Genomic DNA, 14,986 nt, shown 5'->3' with positions numbered 1-14,986 from the left:
TTTCTCAAGTTGCTAAGCTTTAACCAACTCTTGTGCTTTACATGCGGTAAATCGCATCGATCCACAAAAGTTACCACCAATTAATTTGCGATTGCAAATCACATACACCAGTGAATGTTGTTAACTAAGCAAGTGACTTTTGTGGCTCGCTTCATAGTGAAAAAAGTTCGGAAAGTCTCCAAGCAGTTCGAATCCTTGAAATATGATCTAAATGGTAAACTATACATAACATAGTATTTCATGCAATGGGATGATTGGCAGGATCGCCCCACTGCGCAGGTCCTTGCTTGGCGATCACAGCTATCGTATCGCGATCATTAGGTTTGCAGGCTTGGCAGCCCAGGCATTGCAGCCCCGCTGGATCAGCCACTTTTTCCTGACAAGTCGGAGCTAGATTTGAAAAATCAAGCTCCCGGTGAGATTTGAACTCACGACCCTGGGCTAACCAGGCCCAACGCTCTACCAACTGAGCTACAGGAGCTCAGTGGTTTCACGGGGTATATTGTGGCCAAGGTACACTGGTGCGCAAGCGCACAACTTGCCACGTAGGGGATGATTTTTCCTGTCAATCATGCCATTGCATGAAATATTACTGCGTTATCTGATACGGTGGTAGAGATCCCCTGCGTATATGTGAAGGTTGCCTGGCAAGTTGTGCGCTTGCGCACCGTACCACCTAAAGGTTACACAAGGTCGCCGCGTACCACCTAAGTTGTATTAAAAGTAATTTTAATCAGGTATCTGTTTGGTTTTCTGATTCGAATTTTTAAATGCAACCACGGATGTCGATAAAGCGGTCGACGAGCCCGATGTGTTTTTTCATACGAAGAAAACGGATGTACTGGAATAGTGTTTCGAATAAAAAATTGTGAACAAACGAAGCAATGCAAAGGCAGGGCGTGCACTAGAAGTATGTTCTTTGGCTGTTGTGAATATGTGGCAAGTTGCTGGGTGAGCTTGTAAGACCTTATGCGGTATTGTTGTATAAACATCGAATTACGAAATAAACGTTTGCTGCTTTCCCGACAGGACAATGCCAAATTGACCAAACCATTTTAGATAAATTCTCCAAACCTTTTTGAAATATTTTCCCTATGTTAACTTTTAGTAATCTCTTGGTGCACTGTTTTGAACAGACTTTTCCTATTTTAAGCAAGCGCAACTGTATACAAACAAGACAGGTGTACACAGAGCCAATAAGATATCGAGCACCCCTGACAGTCAAGCACCGAATTCTTACGTCACCACAAACATCATTTTTGTATGAGGTTTATTCAACCTACCGTATTTCAAGGAGCGGCTTAAAATTAATTAACCAACGATGAATTTGTGCATATATAAGCACAAAATTATAATCCGGACTTACAGACACGTTAACTTGAACCTGAAGCAGATCAAGTTATGCACGCATGTTTCTTAACCTGATAGTTTCCTTAAACGCAGATGGAACGAAGGATTTAGACGGAGTTAAGCTTTCCTGCAGAACTCTAACAGCCTTCTAGCATCTGGTTTAATATCTTGCAGAAATATTAAACTTTTTCACCACTATTGTTTTTGACCCTGTTAAAGCTATGACGTAGGTGCATTTTAATGTAATCATCCAAAATAATTTATATTGCAAGGGTCGAATCGCATCCGTATATTGATTGCGGTCGCTTTAATTTGAACGACCCGAATTCTCCGTTGACGCATTCCTAAAACGTGACGTCACATAAACTGGCTCGAGTCCGGTGACCTCTGAGTGTCTCCTTTTAATAATTATCAGCTGACCTTCTTTGGTGTTTATTTTATAAGTCATTGCAATGGGGAAACAACTTTACTGTAAATATGTTACTTCGGGTCACGTTGCGGGGTTACTTTGGGTTAAACCTCACATAATGTTGAATCAAGGCTCTGCACCAATTTTAATCAACTCAATGGACAGCGTAGTTTTCATGATGAATTATTACAAAAGTTATAGCGAAAAACATTTTCAAAAACATTGAATAATTTACAACTGCAATTGACAACGAAAAGTAACCTAGAGTAACCCCAGCGTGAAATGGCGTGACGCGGGTCAATCCGTCTGACGCGCCATTCGCTTTGTGACATCACAAGCGACTTTTTTCCCTTGCAGGTCTCGCTAAATGCTCCATCACGAATACGCCTTCCAGCATTAGCCAATGAACGTGCAGCCAGGGAAGTGAACGTTCGCGTAGTTCTTGTATTTGAGTGTTGCCTCGGACCCAGTGGGCGCCAGAATATATTTGTCTGTGGTTTTGTTATGGTTTGTCGCAGACTAGTGACCTTTTTTTGTTTATAGCTGAGTTCAACGAGAGGATGTTATGTAGGATGGCGTTTTTATTTGTCGATTGAAAGATGTATAAGCTGGTGTGAAAGATATAGCCCTACAAGTGTATTGTGATGATTGAGCAAATGATAAAAATAACAAAATGTTTTGAAATTACAACAATTATTAACCATAGAATGTTTTGGTTTTAACCTCATACGAAATGTTTCGGTAATTTCACAAGCGTGTACTTGAAGTAAGTTAGCCTGTTTGTCAACCACATTGGGTTGTATGCAAGGCTGGCGTTACAGCTGTTTATGTTTTTATGCTTGTTCTGAGAAGGCACGGAGCTACTACCGACTTCCGCCATTGGGCATAGTGGAAACAATGTGTTGTTTTTGTTTGGTATAAACAGGTTTTGCCCTGCAGTCCTTCAGAAGCGATTTTGTATGAAGGTTAGTATATTTGCCGTTAATTATTCAGTAATTTAGTGCCAGTATTGATCGCAACATTTTTTTGGTTTGGTTCAAACGGGTTGTTTTATTTGTCATTGTTTGGAGATTGAAACATAGCGTGTTGAAAAAAGTTTGGAAAACTTTCTGCCCAACGTTTGCGTTAAGTTTGTAAATTGGATTTTTGTTATATTATGTTATCGCGAAGCAAAGTGATGTTTAAACATTTTAACTGTGGTCTTTTGAAGGAAAGTGTCCGGTGTTACTTTTTCCGAATTGTGTTTCGAAGTGTTACTTCCACTGCCGTGGTATATCGGAAACGTTCTAATTTTCATTGTAATGTCAGCGCGCGATCAATTTAATGCTGGTAAAATGTGACGTAAGAGGGGCTCTTCTGGATTGGGACTATTATTAAATTCAACGTTTTGGTCGCCGGCTAATACCGTACAACACGGATTCCATAGATATAGTTTTCGGTTTCACGTGGATGGCTGTGATCAAATGGCAACAAATTATTGGTAACCGTGGCTGATGTAAAAATGCTGTAGCAATGTTTACGTTTTGTTATGGTTTGACTCGATGAAAAAGGAAAACTAAACTAAAAAACAATCTTTATTTGAGGTTCGAAAAACTTTTAAGTGATCGAAATAGAAATGCCAAAGCTATTTGGCTTGCGCAGTGATGAAAATCCCACTATATGATATGTCTCTATTGGATTCACGGTCGCTAGACCAGCACAGTTGTTGTGGAGTTTTCTTGAACCCGAAGTCTGTTACATTTACTTCCGTGAGCGCACGGTTTAAAAACGTTTGAGGTCTAAAGTATTGAAAATGACGAATTAATAAAGATGTGGGATTTTTGCAAGGTTGGTATTTTTCCTTCTGGCGGGGCCTCTAAGCACGTTAGGTGTTAAGAATAAAGTCAGTTGTAAGGTTCGTATTGACCCTCTTAGAGTGTAACTGTTAATGTTATAAATCCTAGGGTTAAGCAAAGGCGCTCACTGTAAGAGCCAATCCATATATCATATCCTATAGTGTAAAAATAACCTCATAAAAAAGTCCGTTAAAGATAACGCCAACGTAAGTGTGCCGCGGGATGTAAAGGCTGTGAACCACTGGTTCGTGCTTATGTTCACCAAGTTGTTGTAGGTTGTACCAAGTTGCACCTTTAGTGATTGCAACTATAATGTGCATTCTGTACATATGGCGCAATCTCATCTGATGTCGGGTTATTCGTGGTGGAGTTACAACATACAGACTACGGACTTTGTACGTACGTTACCTTCCCTCTGCTTTGTATAACGGTTTAATTTACATAAAACACTGTGGGAGAATGGGATTTTTTATGATCTGGTGTTTTCTGGTGCTAAATGTGTGTTGCGCAATTTTGATTTTTATTCTTTTGAGATTCAATAACTTTAAAAAAAAAACGATATGCCTGAATTGTAATTTGTCTGGGAAAGGCTGAGAAATAATAGACTTTAGGGTGCCACCGTGTGAGTTTCTTATGCTGACATTGGTTGCAATAGTGATGGCGCAACATATGGCATATTGCGGTTTCAGTGTGTGTCGTACACGAATGATTTTCCCCGACCCTGATAACATTTTAGTTGGACATCTTGTGTAGAAAGTATATACGTTCAATTGTTAGACACGCATTTTTACATTCTAAACCTAAACAGTCGTTGCTCTTTCCGTTATGTAATAATATATTTACAAATATAATGAAATAATAACGTTACTGCTTTCTCCAAACAACAGATTCGGCTTTCAATAGTGTAAAATAATTGCAGCAGAAATGGTGATTCCCCCATCTAAATTTGACCCCGTCAACGAAGAGGGGAACCCCCCGGCTAACACAATTCACGTGGGCGGAAAACCAAAAAGCATCTCGTTTTCTGGATGCGGATTCCTCGGAATTTATCACATTGGAGTGGCGAGTTGTCTTAAACAACACGCGCCGAAGTTGGTGAGGAACCTGGATCGTATTTACGGTTGCTCGGCCGGGTCGATCATTGGGACGATGCTGTTGACCGATGTTTGTTTCGGTGAAGTTTGTCACCGCACTATGAAGATCGTGTCTGACGCCAGGTCCAGATATTTGGGGCCCTTGAGTCCCGGATTTCGCCTCAACGAGTCCTTGATCCGTGATCTGAGAGCTGGATTGCCGGAAAACGCCCACGAACTTGCCACAGGAAAGCTACATATTTCCTTGACCCGCTTATGTGATGGAAAGAATGTTATTGTGAGTGACTACAAGTCCAGAGAGGAGCTCATACAAGTCCTCATCTGCAGCTGCTTTGTTCCAATTTACTCCGGGCTTTTCCCACCAAAGTACAGAGGAGTAAGATACGTGGATGGGGGGCTTTCGAATAACCTCCCAGCTGATGACGACACAATCACCGTTTCGCCGTGGTCTGGAAACAGCGACATCTGTCCGCGTAACGACAACTCGACTTCTCTACTCGATCTGAGTTTTGTCAACACGAGTATCCAACTCAACGCATCAAACTTGTATCGCTGCACATCGATGTTCTTCCCGAAAGACCCGGAGGAGCTAAAGGAGTTCTGTTCCCAAGGTTACAGAGAGACTGTGCAATATTTATGCGATCACGGACTCTTCGAAACGATCCACCCTCGTCGTAGGAACCTCACCTTCTCATCCGAGTTAAATAAACTCAATGAGCGCAAGAGAATCACACGGCGACTGTCGCAAACCGCTAAAAAACTTGCTGACGTCAGCGAGCTCACGGTTGAGTGCGAGTCACGTGACGGACGCACCTCGTCACGCTACAGTGAGTCTTCGGAAGAGAGTTCCATAGAAATCATGCTCGGTGGAGATATTACCAATGTCGAGTTTAACGAGTGTTTTGACGAGAACGAAAACACCTGCGGTGACGTCACAATTCCTGTTCCTGAATTCCCGCCCGCGACCCAGGAAATTGAAGGACAGAAAGCGTTCACAGTGATTCATGCTTACCCGGTCGACGCCAACAATGTCCTAAAAGTTGAATTCCACCTTCCGCCACCCGTGTTGGAGGCGCTAGAGAACGCGTTCGAGCGAAATAGTTTCGTGTCAAAAATTCCGTTTGCAAAATTCCTCTGGTCGTTCCGCGATTCCCTGGTGGTTCGAGTCCCCATCGATAAAGCCTATCGCCTGGCTTACTTTATACTCACGCGGTCTTATATGATCCCCGCTGACCTGCAGTGGCTCGCTGACCACCTGCGCCACCACGTGGACAAACTGCAGGCTTATTTTCGTTGTTCTGGTGAAACCCTCGTGAGAAAGCTCCAATCGGTTGGCGAGAAAGCACGTGAAGATATTCAAACCATATGTGAACAGATCAATGTAAGCGTCCAACTTCTCGCCGAAGCAATGATGGAAAGAGGACTCAATGTCGGTGATTGGTTAAAACCGGTTTTAAGCAGTGTTTCTTTAGCCAAGAAGATTCCCTTTGTTACTCGACAAAACTCAAAGGTCGTCCTACAAATGTGTTAGATTAATTTCAAACTCCTTGGAATAAAATACTCCAGCAGCAATAGCCTTACTTTAAAAAACAATTTTGTTTTGTTTATTATTCAGCAAAGTTACCAAAATTTGCTTTTTAAAAATCTAAATCATTGTTTTTCTCTAAGCAATATCAACTTTTTCCCCAAGGTCATTAAAATTATCCAATTTTGATTTAATCCTCCGTGGAAATCATCCCCTTTTTCTATCCGTGATTTGACGAAAATACCTTTTTTGTGCCAACATACGTAACGCTTTGTTTTGATTCGTGGTGCTTCGCGTTTCCAACCTCGTCTGTTGTTGATGTAATTTACCAGTCGATATTTGTCCTGACTGCAGTTGGAATCTGCAGTTACTTCGTCATTCAACGTCAAAAAAATCTCTTTAATTCCCACCTGAACGCAACAGCTCAAAAGACGAATTCACATTCAATTTTTGCTGCTCCGTTTTCTTCAAACTTACAGTGTTACGTTGTGTATTTACTTCTCGCTTTACTCTCATGTGCTATACATACGTGTTCATTGGAGCGTGGTGGATTCCTTTCCATGAAACCTCAGGCGTAGGAAATGAAATAATAAATTACCTGAAAGTGCACGGACACGAGTATTACTCTCAGAGGTATTGCTTTTAGGTAAAACCAATTATTAAGCAAGCTACATTGAAACAGGTCAATAGTCGGCTGATCTCAGAGCACAGTAATTGCCAGTCTTTAAATATGTGTAAAACAAACAAAATGTTTTAATTTTGCAAAATCTTGACGCCATCTATGAGATCAGTAGTAAAAAAATAAACTCTATGTTTTGCCCCAAAAGTTTTTATCGTAACAATCCCCAACCCTGAATAATCCTATGTATGGTTTAGATACACAGTGACCAGGCATTAATGTCCCAACATATCGCGTCAACAACTTCTCGTAATCATGATGGACTTCGTTCCCAGTTGTGAACTTAACAAACATACGCCCCATATCTACCTCTCATTGGAGCGCTCTGATTGGCTGGCGTCTTGTTGCCCCGCCTTTTTAGTATGCGGTTCTTTGTGTTTGTCATCTCCTTACGGAATGTAGGTCGACTGGCTTCGGTGTTATGTAATGTCAAGTAGATCTTTTTATTAGGTGCTGCAAAGTCGCCCTATGGTTGCAACGATTTCCACCCTTAGTTCGTTACCACATTCATAAAAAGTTATGTTTCCGTTAGGTTAAAATCTGTTATATCATTTCAGTATAATCTGTTTCCAGTTGTGCTAAAATCTAAACTAAATTCGTCGGACATTTTCATTTCCTGCGATTAAATTGAAATAAATATGATTTATTATTTGTTTAAGATATTATATTTTCGGGAATGTGTTTGCTTTGTCCAACAACTGTCGCATGATTCCATTTCCTCATTTAAAAGAATTCTAATTAATTGCGGTAAATTTTCAGAATTAGAAAACTCCGTTTGACGACTAAATATGTAGTTGGCATAACGCATTTTTAATCGTCAGTAGATTTGCAAAAAATGCACTCAAAAATTTATATGCGTACGTGACAATTCATACTGTACTAGCACACTTAAAAGTTATGTAACAGGCCAGTTAGTAACTGGGTTACCTTACTTCGCAACCCCAGGTCAAACCAACATTTCCACCAATCAGCGACGACCGGTGTTGGGTGTGGGGCAATGACCGGGGTTACTACTCGTCAGTTTTGGAATCTCGGCCAAGTCAACATGGTGAACCTTTGGCAGCAAACACTTCTTAGTGTTGGTTTTGGAGGATTATTGACATATGACTAAATTAGGAGATGTAGGCCTATACTGCCTAGCAAAACCATTGCCCCGTAAGCGTCCCATGACAAGTTATATAACAACCGCATACATTGATAACAACGGACTTTTTTTGTCAGTTGCGTGGTTTTAACCCCACATATATCCAACGCTTCGAACATTAATTTGAAGTTTGTAATCCGCATGAGACCATTAGGTTTATTTTTATTACTTTGGAAATTATTCTTCAACAATGACAACAATGTCTTTTATGCAAATATTGCACTTAAAACTTTGTGCGATGTCGGTCAAATTCTCCCCAAAAAGCTTGAGTTTGAATACCCAGTAAAATACATGTTGGTTATCTTGTAGAGTTTTTATAAATTCCCAAACTAATTTCGCAATAAGATTGTAAACGGTTTCGGTCATATTTCAGAAGTAATGAGGTTGTATAGTTGCAGGTTAGCTTGAGCAAAGATCATGACGTCACGATGTCGTCACACTCACAGTCAAATTTATTGAAACTTCAATTGAAAAGTACAATTCGAAAAAGTTTACAGGGAATAAAATGCTCAACATTAAGTTACAATACAACTAGTTTATCCGAACGTTTCCTAGCAACATACTAATTGACAAACCAGCATACATTATCTGTCCTAGCAGCAATGGAGTGTCAATACACTTGAAATTACCATGCTAAAAGTTGTGGAATTGACGTACATTTGATCGACAAGTTTTTGATACAGACTTAAAGCAAATATGATGTTAGCGCCGGTGCGCCAACTTGCGGATGTTGCATATTACTACGCAAGAAAAAATAATTCAACACCGGCTGATTTGCGTGTAAACGCATAGTAACTATGTTGATCGTACAGAAGGTAGTTTTTTGAACATTCCACTTAAACCATGTACCCTTTACGTAACATCTCCACATCCCTTTTCGAATATCCAACGGTGTTTTCCCCGACGTGAGAAGCAAATTGGGCAAACAGCTCGAGCAAATCCTTCTTCTCATCCGCATTAAGGAACATGACCGCCATGTTAAATCTACGAGCTTTCGTCATTTGTTTCATGATCTCGAATGAACGAGCAATGCCGTCGGCACTTTTGGCGCTCATGTGATCTCGTGATATGCGCGTGAGTGTGGTGATCATATGAGCGTCTGTCTTGTTGCTCACGAGGGTGGGAAGGAGTTTCAAATCCACTCGATCGATGAGATTTTTGTAAGCCCTAATGTTTGTTTTTGGTTGAATTGCGTTCCACAGATGTCCGAATTCGTAGGGGGTTGTAACGGGTGTGGTTACTTGTGGTCCCTCTGTATGTTGGGAAACTTCTTTTTCTTGGTCAGTCGACGATTTCGCTGCGGGAACCGTTGATCTTTCAATCTTTTCCTCATCTTCAACGTTTACTTTTCGAGGTTCCGCATCCTCCACTGCCACTTGCTCAGATTTCTTGTTTAAATTTTCTTCTTCCGTAACTTGCTTCTCCACATCCACATCTTTTGAATATTTTCTCCCTTCTCGGTTCTCCTCGGGTGCTTTAGGAAGCGGTTTTTCATTTTTATCATCTTCTGAAACTTTTTCTTCATCTTCCTCATCATCATCACTCAACTCTTCAATCACCATCTTCCGTTTGGGAGATTCATCTATTTTCACTTCTTCCACCTTTTTAAGAAACTCATCCGGATCTTCCAAGTCTTTGAGCTCCTTCTGAAGAAGTTTCATCTCTCCTTGGGCAGATTTATTCCCGGGATCAACAACCAGAAGATGTTTCAGATCCGCCTCCGCTTCCTTATAAAGTTTCAAGCTCCTCCTCGACTGCGCTCGCCTGAAAAGTGCTTTCACGTTCTTCGGGTCGAGTTTCAATGCCGCGGTGCAATCGTGATCAGCCGAAATGTGTTTGTTCAGCTTGAGGAAGCAAAGTGCGCGGTTTGTGAAACTTGCAACCTGGTCGGGAGCGATCTGTATGCATTTGGTGTAAGATTCAATGGCTGCCGAGTAGTTGCCTTTTCGCACCAAACTATTCCCTTCTTCTTTCAACTTCTCAAAAAGCTCCTGTCGGATTTTCTTCTTCTTCGCGTCTTCATCGGCTTTCTGAGAAGCTGATTTTGTGGCTCCGGAATTCTTTTTGCCCTGAGCTGATTTCCCTCTGTTTGCTTTGCTCGGTTTTCCATGCTGGTTTTCCCGCTTCCCCCCCTTTTTATGATCAGGTTTCTTCGGTTTATCTGCAGGTGGAGGTTTCTTGGCCTCAGGAACAGTCGACTTGACTCCAGCTTCAGGTTTCACTTCTGCTTTCGGTGCTGGAGGTGACGTAAAATTTTGCCTAGCAACTGGTTGTGACGCAGACAAAAAATTTCCAGGAACTTTTGGTATTTCTGGCAATTTTTCAATCCACTTCGGCCCATGTATGTCGCGCAAATGCTTCGCCGTTCTATTGGCGCCATCCTGTGCCTGGTTTGCATTGTAATCGACCATTTGCGCAGTCTTAAAGTCAACATACGCGTGGGTGTAACGTTCCTTATGTTCGTAAGCGCTAGCACGACGGATTAAGGCCTTCACATCAAAGGGTTTTAGTTCCAGCACTTTCGTACAATCCTCTATGCAAGCCCTGTCTTCTCCTATTTTAAGTTTACATGCAGCGCGGTTGCTATAGAGAAGTGCTCGGGCGTGGCTGAAGTCCGGTGTATTTGGGACTTTTTCTATTGCCTGCGTGTATTTATCGGCAGCTGTGCCATACTGTCCGTTGCGGAAAAGTCGGTTTGCACCGTGCTTTATTTTCTCGGCAGGAGATGGTAAACTTTTTTGTTCAGGTTCAGTTTTCTGTACGGTTTCCACCTCTTTTGTTGCTTTCTCTGAGGCAGGAGGTGACTCCGACTTCTCAATCGTTTTGGGGGCCGATTTTTGGTCTCGTGTAACTGTTGGTTCATCTTTACTCTCAGCTTTGTCACCAGGTACTTCCCCTCCATTGACACCATTTACATGTTTGGGTGCTTCCCCACTTTCAGCAGCTACTGACGTTTTGGATCTGACGTCATTATTAACAACATTACATTCAGGGATTTCTGATGAAATATCATCTGTTGGTTCATGATTTTTTTCCGTTTTCTTCTCTTCGCCACTGGGCGATCCTACGTCGTTGTTATCAGGAGTTTGTTGAGTAGGATCGGTCGGAGGAGTTGAATCCTCACTGTCGGAAGACTCAACTTCATCAATCATCATCTTTCTTCCCGGCTTCATCTTCGCTATATCACTCAATTTTGTCTCAACTTCTTCTAAAAGTTTTTTTGCCCGTGCATTGTTGGATTCCTACGAAAAGTAAGAATATATTTTAGACTCTAATAACATTGTTAAGTTCACACCAGGCTAATAATCCAATCATACAGTTGTAACATTATGCTGAATAATTTTGTGACGAATCCAAAATAAAATTAAATCTACAAAATTATATATATTTGTTAAAGGACAAATCCACAATAAAAAAGTTTGTGTTTATCATAATATTCACTTTATAAAATGCAAACACTGCTAAAGCACTGAAAATCTAGACTTGTTGTGTTGCCACACTAATAACAATTATGTAGTATGACAAACTGCTCCTTTAGCTAAAATATTTTATCCTTCATATAGAAACTAAGTCCTTTTACAGATAATAATTAAACCACTGCACACAACTGACTGACAAATGCCAGCAAACAAAACTATATCTCACTGTAAGATCTGCAACAATTCTGCAACTGACAAGAAATGCCCACAAATGCCATCTGTCATTGATTAATGAGGTTAAGAGTATGAAATGTTGCTGTGACAGTTTCAGGTCATACAGTTCCCATTATGTCAATTGGCACTTCTGGGAGTTTATGTGCAATGTGTAGCAAGGGTGCAGACATCTTAGCTCTTAGATTTGTTTGAAAAGACCAAGTAGTCACATACTTGTGGCTTGTGTATTTGCCCAAAGCTAATTTTTAGGCAATATACAGCAAAGCCCTAAAAGTCTGTATAATTTGTGGAAACTGTTTTCTTACCTTTGAAAGGACGTAATTCAGATCAGATTTGGCTTCTTCTAGCTGGTTCAACTGTTTTAAAGCAGTTGCACGTCGAAGTTTCGCCTTCAGGTTGTCAGGCTCCATATCCAAAACTTGGTTACAATCCTTCTCAGCATTTTTCCAATCTTCAACACGAAGATATGCGAGTGCACGGTTGTTAATTGAAGCCGCCACGGGCACCAAGTTGATGCTGCGTGAGTAATATGCTATTGCTTCTTCAAAATCACCTGAAAATGGAAAATGCATGTTTATCATTTAACGAAAATTCTCTAGTATTTATGCTGCACATCTGTACATGGCGTGATGTCACAAAACAACAACATTGTTTGACCATCACACAACCATTCTTTTAACCTCCAAATTAAGTTGATCTTCAAATTACTTTACCAGAGACTGACACATTGACTTGAAGTTTTAACAAAAACCATAGTTATATATGTAAATATAATACTACTGATTTATAAACATCAGGTTTAAACCATCTACCCTGTAAAAACCTTTGGAACACTTTGTAAAACTTACCCGATTTAAAAGCTTCGTTCCCCTTCTCTTTCTCTTGTGCTGATCGAAGACATTTCTCTTCTTTTGACATTTCACTTGAATCTATCTTATGTGGGATATTTACCTGAAAATTAGTATTAATTTACACTTTATTAACGTTGTTTCTTTCCATCCATTCCCAATAAAATATGGACCAACATTTCTCAACTTAAAGTTGCAAAGGTTTGGTTGAATGGGTCAAAAAGATATTCATTAAATTGCCAACAGGAAAGATTCAGTTCTTGGCTCTATTACTTTCATAAATAATGATGCTTAACATTGTTGTAAAACAAAAAAAGGTTGGTTTCACTCCATATGCAGTTAAGTTGTAGAGTGGTTATAGTGGATGTAGTCATATAGAAAGCAATGGGAGAGAAAGGACTGAATCAAACTGTACAACAGCTATGCATATGATGTCTATATTGAGAGACCACAGGCTGATTTATGTAATGATTAGATTGTTTTGTTAAACGGTCAACCACAAACTGGCAAGTTAGACACACAGCGGCAGAGTCTACCTTAACATTGATACATTAATATTTTAATTAATGATACGTTCAGAAACTGGTCCAACAAGGAGATTACAGAGTGCATGGAAAATTCTAAGTGGTCATAAACCAAGAAGTGGAGAAACCTGTGTGTCGACTGTAGTAAATCTATGTACAATAAACTACATAAAGTATATATTTGAACTGGAACCTTTTTGTTGGAGGGAACAGGAGTTTTCTCAGCTTTCTCTTCAACTTTCCCACATTCTACGTCGGCATCAAACTTGTCCCATGCTTTATAATCCCAACTTTTAATGCGAGAATCCTTTGAGGACTTTGAGATTCCATTGACTTCTACTGGTTTTGCTGTGCCTAAAACAACACATAAATTATATAAATATAATAAAAGCAGTATAACAAACAAACAAAGAAATTTGTGGGCAGGGTTACGATTCACCGGGACCAAATAAGCACATGCTGATTTTGATTGCTGAAATTGAATAACTTTACAATTATTTCAATAAAATAAAATTTTTCTGAAATATTGAAATATACTTAATTTTCATGATTGTGGAGGCTATATCAATATAATACATCAGATTGATGACCATTTTTAAGAGGCACAAAGTGATAATTTGTTTTGTCACAACAATATCGTTTTTAAGCATTTATTTAAAAAGCACTGCGCCATATAACTAACACACCACATTTGATGTAATTAAGCACATTAAAGATGTAAACATGGTATGTGTATTGCATGGCAACCCTGTTTATAGTGATTATAAATGCTTTCATTTATCACAGCTTTCATCACAGAACAAACAAAACTGAAACCTTTTAACAGCTTAGAAGTTCTGACAGGTGGGATGTTTTTTTCTGTTCCTTTAGCATTTGGGACAAAGTCCTTTTCAACCTCCTTCATTTTACTCATCCAATCCTCAAGACCATTTGCCAAATCTTTACGGTCGTTCTCAGGCAAATCTCTGCATAATTTATGCACTTTATGCAACTACCTTACAAAACACTCTTAAACAACACCTTACACAACATTCTTCTCAAGAGACAAAAGAACCATATTTTAGCTCAAGAGTTAAATAACCAAACAACCACTACAAGAAGTTTAAGGACAAAAACTTTGCTACTAAACCTAAACCACATGGAATTATGAAATGTCCAGATCTGTAAGTAAATAAGTATTTACCTTGTTTTCTTTATTGGATTTTCTTTCCTAAGAGCTTTACTCTTGGGGTTGAGTAGTATAATTTTTTTCTCACAGTGCTCTATCAGATGGGGGTAATAACCATGTTTTCCTGAACGAAGATCACGAAGAACTTTTTCAAGTTGCTGTAAAGAAGATATTTAATAACATGTATAAACAGAGTGTGCATATTTATTTAATTAAGAAATGATTAACATATGCAAGACACAAATTCTTTGTCAACAATTTACATATTATCATTAATAAAACGACAAACATTGCATACCTTAACGTTGGTACATTTTTCAATAAAACCGTAATCCATCATATCAATTGTTACACCTGGGGTTGAGTCCCCGCTCCCATTCAACATCTCTGCGGTTTGAGAAACCGACATTTTCGCCAAATTTATACTTTGTATTGGCCTGACGCAATAACAGTAATTTACAGCTACGAATTTAACAGTGAAATAAACTCGTTAATCCGGCCACTGCAAAACAAATACTAACATATTTAAATTATTCAAAACGCTAATGTTCAATCCAATTAAGTATCTCCAAAATTTTCACCGTGCTTCTCTTGTTTTGTCGTTAAGCAAAGAAAATACTCGAAACGCGACAGCGACATCAAAACAAAATATAAAAACACAATAAAGCCGGCACTACAAGACATTACTGATACATAATTTTTTTAAAAAAAAACGTAACACAACATTTTAAGATAAATGTCAAAGAAAATGTTTTGT

General features: G+C 39.5%; 2 protein-coding genes and 1 non-coding gene across 3 annotated transcripts; 1 reads left to right on the top strand and 2 right to left on the bottom strand.

The window, feature by feature from the left end:
• Nucleotides 1-407: 407 nt before the first annotated feature.
• Nucleotides 408-481, bottom strand: Trnat-ggu (transfer RNA threonine (anticodon GGU)). The gene has a single exon. It is a non-coding gene; the product is annotated as a tRNA-Thr (tRNA).
• A 3,925-nt stretch (nucleotides 482-4,406) lies between these two features.
• LOC145905747 (uncharacterized) lies at nucleotides 4,407-6,815 on the top strand. Its single transcript, XM_082993029.1, has one exon. The coding sequence runs from the start codon at nucleotides 4,519-4,521 to the stop codon at nucleotides 6,217-6,219; it is 1,701 nt and encodes a 566-aa protein (XP_082849155.1). The 5' UTR covers nucleotides 4,407-4,518; the 3' UTR covers nucleotides 6,220-6,815.
• A 1,655-nt stretch (nucleotides 6,816-8,470) lies between these two features.
• LOC145905739 (sperm-associated antigen 1-like) lies at nucleotides 8,471-14,727 on the bottom strand. The gene is made up of 7 exons (XM_082993018.1): nucleotides 14,528-14,727; nucleotides 14,245-14,387; nucleotides 13,878-14,026; nucleotides 13,255-13,415; nucleotides 12,538-12,640; nucleotides 11,995-12,242; nucleotides 8,471-11,278 (listed from the first exon to the last, which is right to left on the bottom strand). The coding sequence occupies exons 1-7, from the start codon at nucleotides 14,636-14,638 to the stop codon at nucleotides 8,873-8,875; spliced, it is 3,321 nt and encodes a 1,106-aa protein (XP_082849144.1). The 5' UTR covers nucleotides 14,639-14,727; the 3' UTR covers nucleotides 8,471-8,872.
• Nucleotides 14,728-14,986: the final 259 nt, after the last annotated feature.

The sequence above is a fragment of the Ascidia mentula genome, chromosome 6, assembly GCF_947561715.1.
Source record: "Ascidia mentula chromosome 6, kaAscMent1.1, whole genome shotgun sequence".
Lineage (NCBI taxonomy): Eukaryota > Metazoa > Chordata > Ascidiacea > Phlebobranchia > Ascidiidae > Ascidia > Ascidia mentula.
This window is presented reverse-complemented; position numbering and strand designations above follow the sequence as displayed.